General features: G+C 38.9%; 1 protein-coding gene across 1 annotated transcript in view; it reads left to right on the top strand.

Moving 5' to 3' along the window:
- Positions 1–19,465, top strand: part of SORCS2 (sortilin related VPS10 domain containing receptor 2) — a 572,656-nt gene that overhangs the window by 452,315 nt on the left and 100,876 nt on the right. The window contains exon 4 of the mRNA XM_074822047.1: positions 14,247–14,411. Within this exon, the coding sequence (XP_074678148.1) occupies positions 14,247–14,411 (165 nt within the window). The remainder of the gene's footprint in view (positions 1–14,246; positions 14,412–19,465) is intronic.

Genomic DNA, 19,465 nt, shown 5'->3' with positions numbered 1-19,465 from the left:
AAAAAAAAAAAAAAAGAACAAAAAGAAATTTTGAAACAAATCTGAGGACCAGAAAAGGTCATTTGACTATATTGTAGAACAGAGATGAGCAGTTCAACGTTCCTCATTATAACTGAGGCTAGAAAATCAAGGGTGGAATCACATCCTTCTAATTTAGGAATCTGAGATCCTACCTTATCAAAGTGTTAGGGGCTTGGACTACTTGGGGCAATTGACCCATCTTTACCTAAGCATTTAGCTTTCTCCAATAAGATAGTTAGAAACCTCTGAAAAATCCAGAGAGCAATCTAGTCTTCCCAGCTTCAGTGCTTGCCCTTTGCTATGGGTTGTACAGGGAGCAGTGTTTGTGGGGGACAAGGTGGTTGGTGTTGAGTCAACAGCAATTATTAGGTGCCTCCATCTACGCACTTTTTTTTTTTTTCAGGATGGTACTTTCAGAGTCATGTTCACTATGCAGGTTGGAGAAATCTGCTGGGAGGAAACATGTGAATTTCGACAAAGGCAAATACAAAAAAAAGTCCTTATCTGGGATGGAATAACTCCAACAACTGTATGAATGGGACTGACTGGCTAGAAAGCAGCTTTGCAGGAAAGATCCGGGGTTCCTCACTGAACACTCAAGTGCAGAGCAGGGTGCCTTTGCAGCAAAGAAACCCAACTGCATACCCTGGAAAGAGTGTAGCCAGCAGGCCCAGGGAGGTGATCCTTCCTCTCTATTTAGGAGTTTTGAGACTGCATCTGGAATAGATACTCCAGTTTTGGGCTCCTTGGGACAAGAAAGGCATTGACATACCATAGGGAGCCCAGTGGAGGGGCAGCTAGATCCAGAGCTGTGGCACAAGAGACACAAAGAGAGGCTGAGAGAGCTGGGCTGGTTCAGCCTTAACAAAGCTCAGGGGAGATCTTGTTGCTGCCTCAAACTGGCTGTGCATGAAGCTGGAGTCAGACTCTCCTCAGCGGTGTGGTCTGGACCAACATCACCAGCCAGAATACAGAAAACTCCAGTGGCTTACAAGGAAACCAATTTTTGTGATGAGGGCAAGCTGAACACTGAAACAGGCCATCCAGACTGTGGGATGTCTATCCTTAGAGATATTTGGGACTGGAAGGAATGTGATCCTGAGCTACATATTCTACTTGGCCTTGCTTGGAGGAGGAGGTTGGATTAGATGACTTCCATAAGTCCCTTCCTACCTATATGTTTGTACTATTCCCTTCTCTCCAGCTTTCTGGGGGTTACACTGGACAAATAACTCCCAGTAGCCACATTAGCCTGTCCCTTAGCACAACAGATGATCTGAGGGGAAAAACAGTGAGATGAGCTGAAGTTCTTACCTAGGAATAAGAACGTGTTCATTTGAAGGAAAAGGCTGTAAAAACATGCAACTTTCAACTCAGAGTTGCATTCTAATGCAATGCCTGGGCAGTATCCATTTGGGTCTATCGAACACTAGAACTGCGTCTCAGAATGATACCTAATTACCGACTGAGATGAATTGCTTTTATCCTTTCTGTCTAACCCAGTTTATTTAAGACTGCCTGTTCAAATCCAAAGACATACAGGTCTGTGTTCTGTTTGCTGTGTATGTGCATGCCAATTGACCAGTAGATTTAATCAAAAACATACACATCTGCACAGCTGAGATTAGAAATTGGCTCTGGAGCAGTAAGGCATTCTTCCCTCATGGAAGTTAACTCTAAGATACTGATATGTATCAGTATAATGTCGTCGTAATGTGCAGTAAAGGGATGAAATTTATTATTCAGTTGTTGGAAGTGGACGGTACCTTAAACTGAAAGTCTGAAGTTACACTGCAATTGGTTTGGATTCTTTTTTTTTCATAAGAACAACTCCTGGTATAAATATGAACATTTTTTCATTATTGATATTTATTTCATTGACAGCGTTGGGGTGGGGGGTGGTATATGGGTGGGAGAAGTTTCTTTTTTATTTACTCCTAAAATTAATTTTGTTAATACGGGGCTGCTTCCAATAGCCCCGTATTTACTTCCAATATGCTTGAGACAATCCAGTGACTTGTATGGTATCTGGTAAGTTCTGCTAATGAAATCAAAATATGAACAATACAGAGATTTGGGGAATAGCGGAGAGGTTTATTTCCTCCTTTCTTTGTTGAAATGCAATTGTTCCTGCCAATATATCTTCTTCAGTATTTTGTTCCCATTCCCAAATTTCTCTGGTTTTGCACTTCCTTCATTTCCATTTTAACACCACCTGTAAGCACATACATATTTTTATTCCTGTCTTGTTGGTACTGATATGAAATGTAGAGAACTGTTATATATGTAAAGTCTCATAAGACATTTGTCTACAGCCTCAAGAACTACTGTAAAGTCTTCTAAGTGCCAACGTGGTGGTAAGACTAATGTTTTGTTTGGATTCTGCTTCAGATGGCGACAGTCCCAGGGTCTGCAAAACGGTCAGTTTGCAAAGTTCTTGCTGACTGAGAACAGAATTGGTACCCCAAGACTAACCTCGGTTTGATAGTTTTGGAGCTCTGTGTAGCTGTCTGTATTAGAAGGAAAAATAACAATATCACCTGGATTTTCTTTTTTAGTATCAGCCATAATTCATAGCTGAATCTCTAGCAATATTCTTGCCAAGAGAGAAAGCTCCTGAAATCTTCCTAGATGCCCTCTGTGTCTGTAAACACACTGCCAGGATCCGAGCTCTCCAACTTCTCATTTTCAGTAAAATATTATGCTTGGAAAAAAAAAGAAAATCCACTGGATTAATTACAAACTTTTCATGAGGATTAAATGTTAGTAAAAGTGAAAGAAAGGGGATTATTAGAAATGTTTGTGCATTTATTTAATTTTCTTTCCTATTCATTTTTCAACTTTTCATTAAAATGGACTGAAAAAGAGCCAGAGTAACATACTTGGGAACAAATATAGCTAACAGTAACCCTTGCCCCTCTGAATATTACCCGTCAAACAAATGAGCAAAAGAACATTGTTTCTATTTCTGTCTTGGTTTTGGTGACATGCAGCTTTTTGTGTGTCATATATATGAAAATAGGTACAGAATTGCCTGAAGTTTAGTAATCACAGCATTCAACTGGGAAGATACCAAGACTTGTTCCTGCAACAACACATGCGAGTGCTCTAAGAACTGATCCACAAAGTCAGTGTCTCTGTCCCAACAAATATTTTCTACCTATGTGCATAAGGTGGAACAGCCCCAGAAGGAATACCCTCTCCCCCTAATTCCCTCATGGGCCTTAGGAATCATGCTGGTAAATCTTCTGATGTAAGTTTTCAGCAATACATTTCAGTTATGGCAAAATGATGCTTTTCAATAGAAAAAATGTTTTATACATCATCTTTCAAAAGCTCCAATCAACACCCATCCCAATTACACCTGGAGAAAACTAGTGCAATGAGTGCCAGGCATGTGCATTTACTAAAACCCTACCTCAGTATAAAATGGGTACTTTACAACTTCAAAAATCTAAGCCCTGATGGAGAAAGGTTTATTATCTACAGTGCTGCTAGAATCAGGCACAGCAGTACGGTATGCTTCTGAATATAAAAGCTCTATTCTTCAGTGAAGTCCTTTTTCTATTAATGAGATTCACCCTAATGGGACCAAAAATTACTTTAAAAGACATTTCCTTTCTGCTTTTCAAGGGCTTTTTTCCAGTCCATTTGGACTGGATATCAAAGATAAGGGGAAATATTTCAATAGCAAGAGCTTTTATAATTAAGCTTTGTAGCCTACATAATGGAGATATGGCCAAATTCAAGTGAAAAATAATTACTGTTTTTCCAGCACTTGCTACTGCTGTTCTGCCTCCCTTTCTTCTCCCCCTTCCATTTTCCCCTTCAAAACCACATAATCAGTTGTGCCTTATGTATGAAAGACTTGTTCAACGCTGCTCTTTCCCCCAGGTTTGGGTTTTTCCCTGAGGTCTAGGAGAGAACAGCTGTTCAATCTTTAACTATACCCAGACCTCCATTAAGGAGAGTGCCTACAGGTCGCAAAAGGAAGCAGGTGCTTCCTGAAGGGTAAGGACATTAACAACTCACTTCATAGTGCCAGCTACCTCTTTAGATATGGGAACGGACAAATTCAAAATACAGTGTGAGACGCATCTCAGACTTTGTAGATGATGCTAAGATGGGCATGATTTTTTTTGTTTTCTAGTCTTCAGGAACCTCTCCCAATCACTGAAGCCTTTCAAAGCTCTCTGTGATTTCAGCCAGTTGCTCCAGCAACTTTGGGAATGTAGCCCATCTGGTTTCATGAACCTGTGTGTATTTGCAGATGTGTACACACACACCCCTATATATGCACACACATGTCTTCAGGTTTTGAAAATGCTACTTATTCTTCATGATTAACGGAGTCGTTAAGTACATTGATCTCCATAAGAAGTGCTCTATAGAATTGGGAGAGAGAGGAGCAGAGGTGCTTGAAGTTGATACCTCAAGTGATGGTAGGGGTATATTGGGAATGTTATGGGAAGGCCTTTGGCTGTGAGAACACCAGGAACCTGTTGAGTATTTGCAACTGGAGGGGACAATTTGTGCAAAGTGAGATTCCCCAAAGTAATGCTTTGAGAGCTTCCTTTTCCAGTTTTCACGGAAAATTCTTATGCAGACTTATGATAGAACTGAGTTTCATAAAAAAGACAAAAAGGCATGCCTGTAATATTTTTAAGGCAGACAAGTGTTTACGTATTACACAAGACAGCGAGGTCCTGATAAATCCCATATGACTGGTATTTTTAATCACCACAACTGCATTTGTTTCCTTCATATTTTCTCCCCATCCACTAATTACCATCCATGTGACTTTTTCTTTGAGCTTAGTGCAGTTTTTGCTGCTGACAAATTAATGGCTGGCAACTAGGAACTGTTTGACCTGTTTCTTCATTAAATTAGATCAACACACATATACAGTCATTTATTGTGCATTATCCTGTTTGGGAAACATTGTTTTATATTTTTGCTCTGTGATGTATTCAAGCAGAAAAAATTTGCAGGTTTATTGGAGGTCTGCGAAATAACTTCTTGAATTAGATTAGTCTGTGAATGCCCAAGCTAAAAAGATCACTGTGTGAATGTTCTGTCTGGGAACTACTAATGTTTGTGGAGATGTTGGTGAGAAAGAGTGAAACTTGTCCATTTCTGCTGTGCAATCCAACTTCCTTATTTTTTCCTCCAAGACATACAATATGTCCTTATTTTATGGGCAATATAAAACCTGGTTAGAGAACATTCCCCTGCTGTGACAAGAATTGGCGCTATGCCTCCCCTAGTGCTGTTCACCGCTCAAACTGCTGATTGAGGCCATACTGGGAAAGACTATCTGATTTAGTTCCTGGTACACTGTAGTGCATAGTTTTAAATTAAACCATTTGAATATGTAAAGATATCAATATGATGATCATCCCACAAAACAGCTCAGCATTAAGTTTTGCTCTTTTTAGATGTAGGAACTGTACAAAGAGTACATTAAAGGATCACTTCTGCTAAAGAATTAGCAATAGCCAGGCTAACATTGGACCTTGCAAGAAGACCAAAGAACTCTTCTGTTTTCACTTTAAACAGAGACAAAAAAGTAGTATCTGTAACAAATAGTATTAGGTTCCTTTATGTCAACTTTAGGTACCTAGTAAAGCTTCTGTTCCTGTCAGTGTAAGTTCAACCTGTGCCAAGAGATCCATTGCATATATTAAGGATATTCGTTATTAATTAACTACTTGCTCATAACAATACCAATGTATTTTGCAGAAGATGAACAACGTATGCGTATCTTAGCTCTGCAAGATAGGTGCAAATAACACTAGAAAAATTAGCTATTAAAGAAAGGACTGTCTATGAAGATGTTGAAGTACTGTTTCTCCTCTCCTTTTGCTGTGACCTTTGACATATTCACACCTCTCTCAGTATACTGAAGGAATACCAAATCTGCTTAACATGTGCCATTTTTTTTTTTTAGAATTCTTGGGCTGGTGGCATGAGTTACTGCTCTGAAATGGTTTTGAACAGAGCATTCCTGTGTTGGGTTTGTGTGTGTGGTGGGGTTTTGGTAGCAGGAGAGGGGGTTACAGTCGTGGCCCCTGTGAGAAACTTCAAGAAGCTCCACCAGCTCCAAGTTGGACCCGTCTCTGGCCAAGGCTGAGCCAATTAGTGACGGTGGTTGCACCTCTGTGGTAACATATTTAAGAAGGGGAACCTGGGAAGAGGAGTTGCAGTTGTGAGGAGGAATTGTGAGGAGGACACCTATGCAAATACTGAAGTCAGTGGAAGAAAGGAGGAGGAGGGTGGGGCAAGGTTCACCGGAGCAGAGACCCCCCTGCAGCCCATGGTGAGAGGGCAGGCTGTGCCCCTGCAGCCCATGGAGGTCCACATGAAGCAGATACCCACCTGCAGCCCATGGAGGACCCTACGCCAGAGCAGGTGACTGCACCCAAAGAAGGCCAAGACTGTAGAAAGCCCATGCTGAGGCATTTTGTCACTGAGAGGATTGCAATGTGTGGGAGGAACCCACGCTGGAGCAGTTTGTGAAGAGCTAAAGCCTGTGGGAAGGACTCATGTTGGAGAGAGTTCATGGAGGACTGTCCCCCATGAGAGGGACCCCACGCTGGAGCAGAGGAAGAGTGCAAGGAGTCCCCACCCTGAGGAGGAAGGAGTGGCAGAAACAACATGTGATGAACTGACCGCAAACCCCATCCCCTGCCCCCTGTGCTGCTGGGTGGGAGCAGGTAGAGAAATTTGGAGAAAAGCTGAGCTGGGGAAGAAGGGAGGGATTGGGGGAAAGGTGTTCTTAAGATGTGGTTGTATTTCTCACTGTCCTACTCTGTTAAGTGGTGGTTAAATTGATGTTCTTTTTTTTTTCCCCTAACAAGTCTGGTTTTTGCCTGTGACCATAATGGCTGAGTCATCTCTCTCTGTCCTTAACTTGATTCCCAAGCCTTTTGTTGTATTTTCTCCTTCCCCTTCCTAGGAGGGAAGGATTGAGCGAGCGGCTGCGTGCTGCTCAGTTGCCCTCTGAGCTCAAACCATAACAATTCCTCATGAAAATTTGGCCTGCCATGCTAGTCAAGTGGCAATAATTTTTTGGTTCCAGCAGGTTATAGATGGATAAGATTTGTTCCTGTGCAGGAAGAGCTAATGATCAGCTTGCTTATCCTACCTGACACTTCTCTAAATAAGAAGACTGAAGAACTGAGCTGTAATTGGTATCCCCTAGGGAGCTGGCGTACACAGAACCTTTGAGGTGTTCACTTGTACAGATCTGGCAGATTTAGATATATACAGGTTGCCAACAAGTGCAACAGGGCAGGATTTTCAGGCTGGTCATCAAAATCAGTCAGAACTTTTGTAGCTGTTTCTCTGTGGGCATCATTATTATGATATGTAACCACCCTTAAACTTGCTTCCACTATATTGAATGCCCTAGAGAAAAGCCAACTATTTCAAAACTATTTCCTTTTATGATCAGATTATATAATTTCAGACTTGCCTAGGTGCAGTGTGAGCCAGTTGTTCTCTGTCCAGTTGCTCTGAACACATTTTTCTGTTAAGGTGCTAACTCTGATGTTCGTTGCCTCTTCAGCATGTCTTATGTTATCAGCTGCCCCAGTTGGTAACTAGCTCATTTTAAGATCCTAACCTCTTAATATTCACTCCACATCCTAGAGTGCCTAATATGTTGCTGGTACTAGATAAATAATATTACAGTTTCAGTTGTGATATTCCAAATGATTAATGAGCTGACCATAACACAGGGGAGATGAAACTGTAATACATGCTTTCTGTTAGCCCCACCAGGATTGCTTCAGATGGCCTTTGCTTGTCTCCTGAGATAATGTGATCAGTGTAGCGGATATTTCTTGGGAACCATCCTTAACATTCCCACCTTCACTTCCCTTACGGCAGTACGCATAGAGACTAGTTGCTGTTTTGAAATGCATCTGTGTGACAGCTTGAAAGGGGCTCTTCAAGAGAAAGTAAATACAAATTCTAGAGGAAGTTGTGAATGCCTACTGTGAAAAATAATACATTGTCTGGGGTGTGTGTACATTCATGTACATATGTGTTCCATCGATGTTTATTTACACAAATCAGTTGTACACAGAAGCTGATTTTCTAACTCTTGTTAATTTTCAGTGATTCGTTAGTGATTAGATTCACTAATAACTAACATTTGTGAGGAGTGATTTTTGGGTGCAACTTCCAGGAAAAATCTACAAGATTCAACTGCTATCTGGAAGGCATTTTATTTTACAGTCTGCTTGGAATTACCCTGGGTTGATTCTTTAGATATTGTTTTTACCACTATGAGAGTAAAGGGACTATATTTCACTCTGTAGCTTTGCCGCTCTTGAGTTATCAGGTCTTTCATACCATCCAAGATAAAAATCATAACCCTTGGCAATCCACTTTGTGTATTTTATGAATGCTGCCTGAGAAGCAACATTGCATTTACAATTGGGATGAGGAGCTAGAGTAATTTCTGTATCAGCCAAGCATATCTAATAACACATAAATAATGTAAATTGTAAACCCAAGAAAAATAGTTGAGTTCGTTACTTAATCTGAAAAATGTTGAGGGTGTGACTGCAATGCTGTGAAGATCTATGAATACTGCCCTGAGACTGGCAGTACTGCCACAAAGAATATTTATCTTCAAAACACACATAGGCATACAGGTTTATGTGATGGTATCGCTAGGAGTTTGGTGCTCCCCTGTGCCCAGCAGCCTTATCTTCAGTTTAGCTAAGAACCTTCATCTAAGCGTTAACATTACATGTTCTTAATGGAAATTATTTGACCTTAATGGGGATGGCTCATAAGTTTGCACCTTTAAAGTTTTTGCTAGAGCGAGTCCAGCACTCTTTAGTTTTGAATCCCCATAGCAAAATCCTCTATGTCCAGTGGGAGTTCAGTCTACTGGAGGTGACTGAAGAGGTGTAGGTGCTTTCTGGGCATGCTTGGCCTCTCAGTGCATGGCTGCTGTCTGCTTAAATGAAGAGTTTTGATTTCTTACTCAGCCCGAACGAGGTTTCTTCCTTTAAGGTCAGTTTAGAGTGCTGAGGAATATGAGGTGTCTTGATTTCTGACCATATGCAGGATTATAGAATTAAAAAATGTGTCTCCTCTCTCACCACTTAATGCAGAAATTTCCTGTGGTAGGTCAGATGCTGTGAGTCTAGAAATTTCTTTGTGATGGACATTTTGACTTTTTATTTTCCTTTTTAAATAATAGAGAAACAGAAAGGAAAATAAAAGCTAGAATTAAAATTAAGATCAGTTGCTGTAGCTGAAAGAGATGGCACAATTGTAATGTGTTAGAAGATTGCCTTGTTTTAAAGAAAGTGCTGATTAAGATCAAATTTATCTTGAGTTTACATTTTGATTGGACCTAAACTGAGGGGAGGGTGGTTATATTTCAGACACAGTGCAAATGATGCATGTTAATATCCTGTGTTTATTGCCACTTGAAATTACAGCATTGCTTTGAATTGCTGCCAAATCTACAGTTAAGACTCCCTAGTAATCACTATGATTATTCCAAGTCTTCATGGTAATAGCGGAAGAAGTATGATATGCAAGCTACTGTAGCCCAAGCTGTCAGAGTCTTTTCATCCTTTGGGGCTCAGATTGTCATTCCACCCAGTAAAGGGAATGGTTAGACATGCACATTGGCCAATCAGTCCTGAAAGAGAGATTAAATAAATGGGCTTAATTTTTTTTTCATTTTTTGTTTTCAGACTTATTTGGCTTTTATATTACCTCCTGCCTCACTAACTTTCCTGAAATGAGGAAAAGCATAGCTTTTCTTTATTTTTGGAATGCTTTAACTCATATGTTGGCATGATGTAGTATTTTTCATTTTTATTAGAAATCTTTTTTGCTTTCCTCCCTCTTGATCTATAACATACTCTATTTTCACTCATTTTCTTTACAATCCATGGAATAGTTTATCTCCTTGAAATATTTTTTTTTACCTCTGCTTAACTACTGGTATTTGCAGATTTACATCTATCTCAATGTATACACATGTGTTATTGTTGTTGATTTAGCTGATGGGAGATTAAGTAGCGAGGTCAGGGATAAACAGCATAATATAAAGTTGCAATTTACTAAAAAATATTAGAAGAGTCTCACAGGAGGGAGAAATGCTCTGTAAGAAGTTGTTTAAAAAAAGCTTAAGTGAAATTTAGATGTGATTAGAATCTGTTTCTGGATATAAAATTATTCAAGCAAGTAGTTGTTTATTTTGAGTTAAAACCCTCAGCAATCACTGTTAGTCGTCTCTCCAGATAGTATGTCCCAGTTGCACCCCTTCATCAGTTGCTAGCAGGAAGGTTTTGCTATTTGTTCCACTTACAAAGTAAATAAAACTTGCTATGGAAAGCATTTAATGTGGGTACAATATTTACTCTGGAATATTTTCCTCAATAAGAATTGTTAGCCAGCAGGCAAGTCTGAGCACCCAGTGTGTTAGCTGTGGGAAGCAAATCTGTATGCCTGGCATATAATGATCAGTTTAAACTATTGAAATATAAATCAGAACACTGAGTGAAATTCAGAATAATTCATTGAATGAATTATGATGTGTGTGTGAATAAAAGTATAGTTAGGGACTCTGCCATATATGCTTAGATGTCTACAGTCTTTAGGCTATGTTTTTTCTGAGAGATTTAACTCCGAATGATACATAATATTTTTGAAGGACAGCATTAGCAAATACCACCATGTGTTTGCATTTCATTATAGCTAGTATTTTTTTTATGACTCAGTTTCTAGAATTATATTCTCTGCAAGCTGCTCTTGGGTCCTCATTATGAAACTTAGACGTGCCTATACTCAAGGCTCATTAACAGTGAAAGTCACTCCCAAATTTGTAAACCTCATTCCTTTATTATTTTGAAGCCAATATTTTGGTATTTTTGGAAGTGTAAGATTTACTGGGCCAAAAAAAAGAAAGGAAACAATAGCGCTGTAGCCCAGAGATTACCCTTCTGTACACATGCAGTTCATGCCTTTTCTGGAGTATATACTATACTGATTTGTTGTCTCAGTTGTATACATTTTAAAAAACATTAACAGGAGAGAATTAAGATAATGATATTTACAGAAAGTGTTATTTGGACTAGAAGACTGTATCCAAAGATATTAAGCTTTCTGTATGGAAATACTACCGTACTGCTTCTAGTGATACATCATGGAAGGACTTGTACACACTGCAGGCTAAGCGTGGGTCTTGGCACCAGCCTTGTGCATGTGTTGAAATGTGAGGACATGCCTGGACGTAAGCTTCATCAGGGATTGTGGAGCCTACATGGCAGCCTTGTGTCGCGGATGAAAGTATTGACACGGTAATATTTAGTAAGAAATCTAGGTTTATTAATAACTAACAGCAATTATAAAATAATTCAGAAATACTAAAAGAAAGAAAAGCAACTTATTCAGATTCTAAAATGACAAGATTCACACTAACTTACTTAACGGTACCTATATATATATACACATGCATGCACATAACAAAATGGACAAACATACAGAAACAAAGGTGTTTGGATTCAGTAGAATGAACACAGAACGGACACACACACAGAAACAAGGGTACGTACACACACACACACACAGAGACACAGAGTAAAGAGAAGCTAGCTCAAAGAAAATTTCCCTCTCGAGTTTAGAGCAAATACTCACAATGCCTTGACATTCCTCAACGGGCGATAATTGAGACTCAAGCGGGGGACTTCGCCCTGGCCTTCCGTCTGGAGCAGACGACACCTTAAGGGTTTGGTACCTGAGAGGCGTCCCAGCTCAGGGGAGGTGCTGGTCACAGGCCCGCTGCGATCCAGGAGAGCTCAAAGGGTCTCCCTGGTGGTCGCCATTTATAGGGTCCAAGATAATTGACTTTTGTCAAATGCCTTCTGGTGCCTTCCAGCAGTTACACAAGAATTTGATTAATGTGCGACTCTGTTATTGTTCCCATTTGACCACATCCCAGGCACAGGTGTGCCAGGCCCTTAGGAGTTGATGGGCCATTTTAATCATTTCCAATCGGGAGGGGCAGGAGCCAGGCTCGTTAACATTGTCAGTCCTTATCTCCACAGATTGGTGTATAGCTCAGGGAATGTGGGTGGAATCGCACCTAGCACCAAGCAGCCCAACAAAGAGGGGCGGGGGGTGGTAAGAATTGCACCACCACACCTTGCTTGTGGAGTTTACTTTAGCAGAGGAGTGGGTCCTTCCTTCTGTGATCTGATCAGGGATCAACAGGAATGAGCACTGTATAGCTCACTCAGCATGCAGACAGTTTGAATTCATTTATTTCCAAGAAAAACTAAGTATTTTGAGCCTGAGTTGCAGATGATAGTGTGTCAAGGAAGGTACAAGTCTCTGTGCTGGGCATAAACACTTCTTCACTCCATCTTGTAATGGAAGCAAGCAGATAGGGCAGCACATGGCAGCCATACCCTCTGCAGAAAACCTGCCAAATAAGTGTGTTACAAGAATATTTGAATGTTTTATCTAGGTCACCAGCAGCATACTTGGAGTGTATATAGTAATAAATTAAACAGACACTGTTTGAAAGAGTTTACCAAGAGTCAGGAAGCTATTGGATGCAGTAGGAATAAGAGATGGCATTTGTGAAGGTGTCATTTATAGAGGCTTTCTGATAAAAATGACACAGTTTCCTACTCTTGGGTAAAGTATATCATTAAAAAAATACAAGATCATAGCAAGGTTATGGGCTATTATCTTTCTGCTCTTAGTCACACAGCTAATAGAAGTAGATTTGGCTTAATATATGCTTTAGTGTAGAGTTTCAGCAGTGGACCGTGGACCCTGAAGTATGTGTAATTCTCTCTCTTGTTCAGCAATATACTTCAATATGTGCCCCATTTTAGGTATATGAAAACTACACAGAAATTAGTGCAACTCTGTATGAGCTTCAGGTACAAGTGCACATGCTTAAGTAACCTGTCAAATCAAACCATCGACAAATGTGGTATTTCTAGCTTTTCCTCCAAGACCAGTTGCAGTTAAAGCTCAGTCCAGCCATTGTATCTGTGTAACTCATTAGAAATTTTAAATTTTTAACTTGGGCTTTACTCTAAAAAAGTGACTACATAAAAATTGTACTGTTTTATCTATTTCCTTCTCTATATTCACATCATTGTAATTGTTTGCATAACTTGTTGACATTTATCTCTGTAAGCAATTTGCAGTCACTGTATCACAGTGATCAGCATTTAGTGTTGTCTTCTGCATCATTTGCTGAATAGTCTAAATACATTTTGAATTCAGGATTATTTTTTTAGTTGTTTTTGAAGTGTGAGCCAAATAGACCCCAGCTGGGCTTTGAAAATCCATGTTTTGTTTATAGGCTATCAGTTGATAAAGGCACCTTTTTGAATGCAAACTGGGCCTGTTTGATCTGGAAAGACAATAAAAATGCATGCTCACATTGGGTTTTTTTAGAACCATGCTATAACACACTAGCTAACTGCAAAAGGTGAAGAGGTTGAAAAAAAGTGAAATTCTGATTAAATTATGTGGGGAGAGTTTCTTTGTTGCTGAAAGCCTGACATGAAGCTCACACAAGGAGATAGCTCAAGCTCTTACTATATTTGAGTCAAGGTATTATTTGGACCTGAGAAGGAAATGCAAATAATTGATTGGCATATTTTTCTGCATCAAAGCGAATTGTCTTTTTATCCAAAATGTGTCAGCAGAAGAATGGTGAAGCAATAGAGAGACGTTATAAACTAGTTCTGTCTCCTCAGACATTCTTCTGATACAACTATAGCAGTGATTATTTTTACATTTAGTATTTATAAAAGCAGCCCCACTAGATAAAGTGATGTATTTATAAGGACATGTTAGAATGAGTCAATACTAGTATTAATTCTTTTTTGGCTAGTCTGGAGATTTTCTCATGTGGCCTCATGAACCTTGCACAAGGACCAAAATCTAAGACAGTAATTTTGAGTAGAGATGAGGAGCATGGTCAATTTGGTGTGATTTGCAAGAAAAGTTATAGAATTTAACATTCACAGATTTGTTCAGGAAAGATTAACAGGATCTTGCAGTCCTTATCTCTTAGATGCTTTTGAGTTTCTTGTCCACAAAATTTTAATAGATAAGGTATGTACTAAATCTGACATTTACACAAGAAAAATAAGGCTGTATTGTCTGTTATAGAGAAAACAGTCTACTGAATATATGTTGTCACTTTTGTCTTTTAGATAATTCTTGTAAGTTCTTCCCATAATGACCGTGACCAAAGCCTTTTCATAAGCACGGATGAAGGAGCCACTTTCCAGAAACAACCCATTACTTTCTGTGTGGAAACTCTCCTCTTTCACCCAAAAGAAGAAGATAAAGTACTCGCTTACACCAAGGAAGGAAAGGTAAAGTTTGAATATACTGCATTTGTTTGAAATTTAGGAATTACTTTGCTAAGGAGATATAAAACAGTTCTGATATGTGCTGATTAGTGTTGGGTTTTATGAAATATCAGTTGCCCAGAAGGGAATCATATTCTGGTTTTGAGGTTTATTTAAATATTTATTGTCTTTGTGTCCAAATCTTTGTTTTTACAGTAAATTCAATCTTGGCATTTTCAGTTGATATGAATATTGGTAATATTTATCCTCCTGCATAATATAGTTAAATAGTACCTCTGAATTGTGCTTCTCCCTAGAAACCGACCATAAGCAACTGCTCTGTAATTTATAGTGTAGTAGAAAGTTAATGAAGCTGAAATAGTGCCTCCAAAGGCCATTCATTGGATGTAAAATAAAGTAATATAAAATAAATGGCACAGTCGTTCAGCAGAAGAGGATTTGGAGAATCAGTGAATATACAGTGAATTTGCAGAAATGTAGAATAATTTTCTCTCTTACAATGTATTTATACCACTTTCAGATTCAGTTGTATCATGTTTGTAAATACTGACCATCTTTCAGATTTCTTCTGGTTAAATTATAAAGTCATTTTTCTGGATGGGTTAGGCAAAGGACTGATGAGTGTGCACACAGTCTGTAAGTGTGTAGTTCATCTCTTTTTCATGGTGACAAAACTGCAGCTGTAAAATCACTGTGATTCTGGTCTTGGTAGTGGTCTTGGCTCCCATCATTTCTCCTGTTTTAAACTGAAATTTGTAAACTCTAGTCCATTTTAATCCTTGTCGGACTTTGCATAAGGCGTATATTTAGGTGGTGAGATTAGTCAGAGAAAGTTGCTCATCCTGAAGCCAAATACTGCACTGATTTCAGTGATGTTATATCAAGTCATTCGTTGGGATATTTTCTGAGATATGTAAGTTAATAGCTGATCCCTATACAATTCACATTTGCAGGCATTTGCAAATAAGGATAGAACTAGAACAAAAAAACATAGCAAACCAAACTCAGTCACAAATTACATTAAATATTTTATTTAGCATCTTCAATTTGAAATCCTAACACAATTACAGATATGTTGAATGCATGTTATGTAAACAAAATACTTCAGGGAAGCCTGAAGTTATGAAATGCCTGTTATGAAAACCTCTTTTTTCAGTTTGACTTTTGTTTATGATATAATTCCTGAATTCTGTCTAATTATGGAATGGCAGAACCTTTAAGTGTAAGAGTCTGAAGAAATGTATTCAAGAAGTTGACCAGCCCATAACAAGTGGGTAGAAATATTTGCCGGGGGAGTGAAGGAGGTAGAAGCACAAAGTGAAGCATTTGCTTTGTGTTTTGATGAAATATGTATGATAGGGAGATTTCAGGCATTTTATACTTGGATAATCTTCCAAAAAGGAGTGACGCTATTATTTGCCACTCTTCAAATGTGACTGGACAAAAAAAAAATACAAAATATTCAGTAAAGAATAACTGCAGGAGTAGCAGGAAGGGTTAGGTAATCTGATGGATTTTTCACAGACTTTTAATATGACAGTAAAAGGAGTCAACCATAAAGACTAATGGGACAAGTCCTACATCTTTACCTGAGATGTGTAGGAATGAAGGCTGCTTTTGACTATAACTGGGTCAGTAGCATGCTTACATTTTATATAAGATCTGATATATTTGGCATAGGAGGGAGAGGAAGATGAAGTGATGTTGACAAAGGAGGAGTTGAAAACCAAAATTGCAACTTGATAACCAAAATTGCAACTTGATATAAGAAAAGGTTGCTGTACTAAAATCAACAGTCTTGAGAGATAGTGTTGATCTGAATTTGGCCTAGGGAGATGATATACTCTAGATTTTTGAGTTAAGTAACTTTACCTTTACTGAAATAAAGTAGTATCAGGATGTAACATAATCTAAAACTCAGGAGAAGCCATTACCTTCTGTTACTCAAATGATTTCTTACAAAGGCACTTTTGAGAATATGGGATCATGTCCATCATAAATAGCTATCAGCAAGGCTTCTCTGTCTACTGGAGCATCACAGCCTTTCTCACTTCTGATTTGATTTAGGGCTTATTTTATATTGCAAAATATGCGTTGTTCTTTCATTCAGAACCCTATATTTTGTTTAAATAAAGCTCTAGCCTCCAGTTGACACTATAAATGAATGCAAAGACAGTCAACATGGCTGGATTAATCCATTTACTGCCTCAAATCTATACTCTCTTTTTCTGGCTGCCTCAATTATAAGGAATACAATCAGCTATTCACTGACTGTATATAAATGCTTCTAGATTTTTTAAAAACTCAACAGAGGTGCAGTAGATTTTATTCATTTGGAATCTGAAAGGATGAAAAAATGGCAAAACTGAGAAAAGCATTTTCAATTTTTTAGAAAAGTGATTCCACACATTTATAAAATGGGTGGTAATAAACAGAATTGTAAGATCTATTAGATGTGTTTGCTGAAGCCAGAGATTTTAGCTGTCCACTAATATAACTGTTTTCACCTCATATCTGATCTCATTTAGTAGTTTTATCATATCTACCTGTTAAAACCCAAAACACATATGGGTCATATTTTAATTAAAGGCAATTGAATGTGTACATTAGTTACACATTATTTTTTATTTCACAGAATCATCTAGGTTGGAAAAGACCTTGAAGATCATCTAGTCCAACCATTAAACTAACATTAACAGTTCCCAACTACACCATATCCCTCAGCACTATGTCAGCCCGACTCTTAAACACCTCCAGGGATGGGGACTCCACCACCTCCCTGGGCAGCCCATTCCAACACCTAACAACTCGTTCTGTAAAGAAATGCTTCCTAATATCCAGTCTAAACCTTCCCTGGCGCAACTTGAGGCCATTACCTCTTGTCCTATCACATATTACTTGGTTAAAGAGGCTCATCCCCAGCTCTCTGCAACCTCCTTTCAGGTAGTTGTAGAGGGCGATGAGGTCTCCCCTCAGCCTCCTCTTCTCCAGACTAAACACCCCCAGTTCCCTCAGCCGCTCCTCGTATGACATGTGCTCCAGACCCTTCACCAGCTTCGTTGCCCTTCTTTGGACACGCTTGAGTAACTCAATGTCCTTTTTGTAGTGAGGGGTGATTTGAAACTATTTGTTTCAAATACTGCACCAGTTAAAAATTCCTCTCAGTTTGAATATGTCTTATTAATCCTACCTCACTCTGCCTTACAGTAATATTGCAAGGGCTTCCCCCTACATTAAGCCAAACTGTTCATTCATAAGCTCCCAGACTTAAGTCTTAAATGTGTGTGAGGGGAGGTAGTTTGGGTTTGGTGGTGAGGGTTTGGGTTTGGTTTGGTCTGTTTTGGCCCCTACTGCACAGGCGTCACTGTTCTAATGACTGGTTCTTCTCTCATTTTCTTCTGATATTCCTCCATGACAAAACTATATACCTTTGTTCATGTGCCTTACCCTAAATAGCTCTTTCCCCTCTTGCCAGGAACCTCTGAATTCTTGGCTTTCTTTGCAGCTTGGACACCAGGGTTAGGGCAGCACATTAAACGATCATCTCTTTCACATTTATAGCAGTCTGCTGAGGCAGGTATCTAGCTGACCAGGGTCCGCCCTTTTAGAAAGATGGTCAGACCAATGGTTATTTTTTCTGCAATGCCTGTGGTGACAAATGTTTGAAGTAAGAAGCTTAGGTTCTCTGTCCTGCATTCAAAGCCCATTCACAGCCCAATCAAAGGTACATCCCTCTCTCCCAGGAGGTTGCTCTAAGCTATATGCTTATAAAATACACTGGCTGCAGCAAACCCTAACCCACTTAATAAAACTAAGATCAGAAAGTTAGCAGGCAAATCAGGAGCTTGGCTCTGCAGCCCTCTCATTAACGCATTTAGCTCTGAGGGCAAAGACTTTCTGCTCCCTGATCATTTCTGTCTCTGCATTGACTGGGTGAATGTTAAAGTAAGCAATCCAAGTCCCGTTTGTAGTTTCTTACCCAAACTGTGGTCTACCTCTTTTAATTGTGTGCAGAGTGGAACAAAGCCCAGTCATTGTGAAGTGCAGAATGAGAAATACTGTTTTATCTTTAATTCAAATTTTAGTAAACTTTTCCATAGAGTTTATGCTGATATGTTACCTCAGCCTTTATCTTTACATATTAATATTTCCTGTTTTCTGTAGTAAAACATAATACATAATCAGGTTTTGGGTTTTTTTTTATTTGTTATTGAACTTGTCATTTAAAAAAAAAATATTCACTAGTCCTCATAAGACACTTTCTCCCAGAGCTATCAGCGACTGAACCGATGACTTATTCCCACATCAGAGAACAGTTTTGCTTGTCTTTTTTTTCGCTATTAGAGATATTAAAAGAAAACTCATCATATGTAAATTGGAACAAATAAGAAATGCATGCAAACAGCAGGGGACTTTATATTTGTCTTTTTAGAAGTCTGATAGGTATTTCCTATTTTAACTAGAGGAAACACATAACGAAGGCAAATGCTGAAGGAGGGAGATTTTTGAATAAGTGTTTTATATCCCACTTTATTCTGGGGGAAAACAGCTTTCATCCGCACTCTTGATATCCATCCATATCATTAGCATTTGGCTTTTTTACCAGGGTAAACTGTTCAGAGGGAAGCTGGATCTGGAGTCCTCCTCCTCCAGGTCATCTTCTGATTCTGTGCTGAGTGACCATTTCTCATGGGTGACAAATTGGTATTCATGCCCTTAAGGGCACCTTTCCTCATCAAATCTCTTAAACATTTCTCTACTATCAGTCCTATTTTAGAAGATTTTTAAATCCACTGACTTCTTGGCTTAAGTATTTTGGTGAATTAAGGCTTGAAGCATAAAGGGAATGTTTGTGTTTGTTTGGTCAATGAATGGGAAGAAGGAGAAGAAAAGTGTCATTTTACCATCCCTCTTGTGTAACCCTGCTGAGGTAAAAAAGAATCTGACCCACAATGAAGTGTGAATTGTTTTCATGGTAAATAAGAAGACATTGTCACTGAGTTTTGTTCATTATATATTATACTTTAAAATATTTTCTCTGGGAAGGGTTATTACTC

Source organism: Strix aluco, chromosome 4 (genome assembly GCF_031877795.1).
Source record: "Strix aluco isolate bStrAlu1 chromosome 4, bStrAlu1.hap1, whole genome shotgun sequence".
NCBI classification, from domain to species: domain Eukaryota; kingdom Metazoa; phylum Chordata; class Aves; order Strigiformes; family Strigidae; genus Strix; species Strix aluco.
Note: the sequence above shows the minus strand (reverse complement) of the source record. Positions and strands in the feature narration are given on the sequence as shown.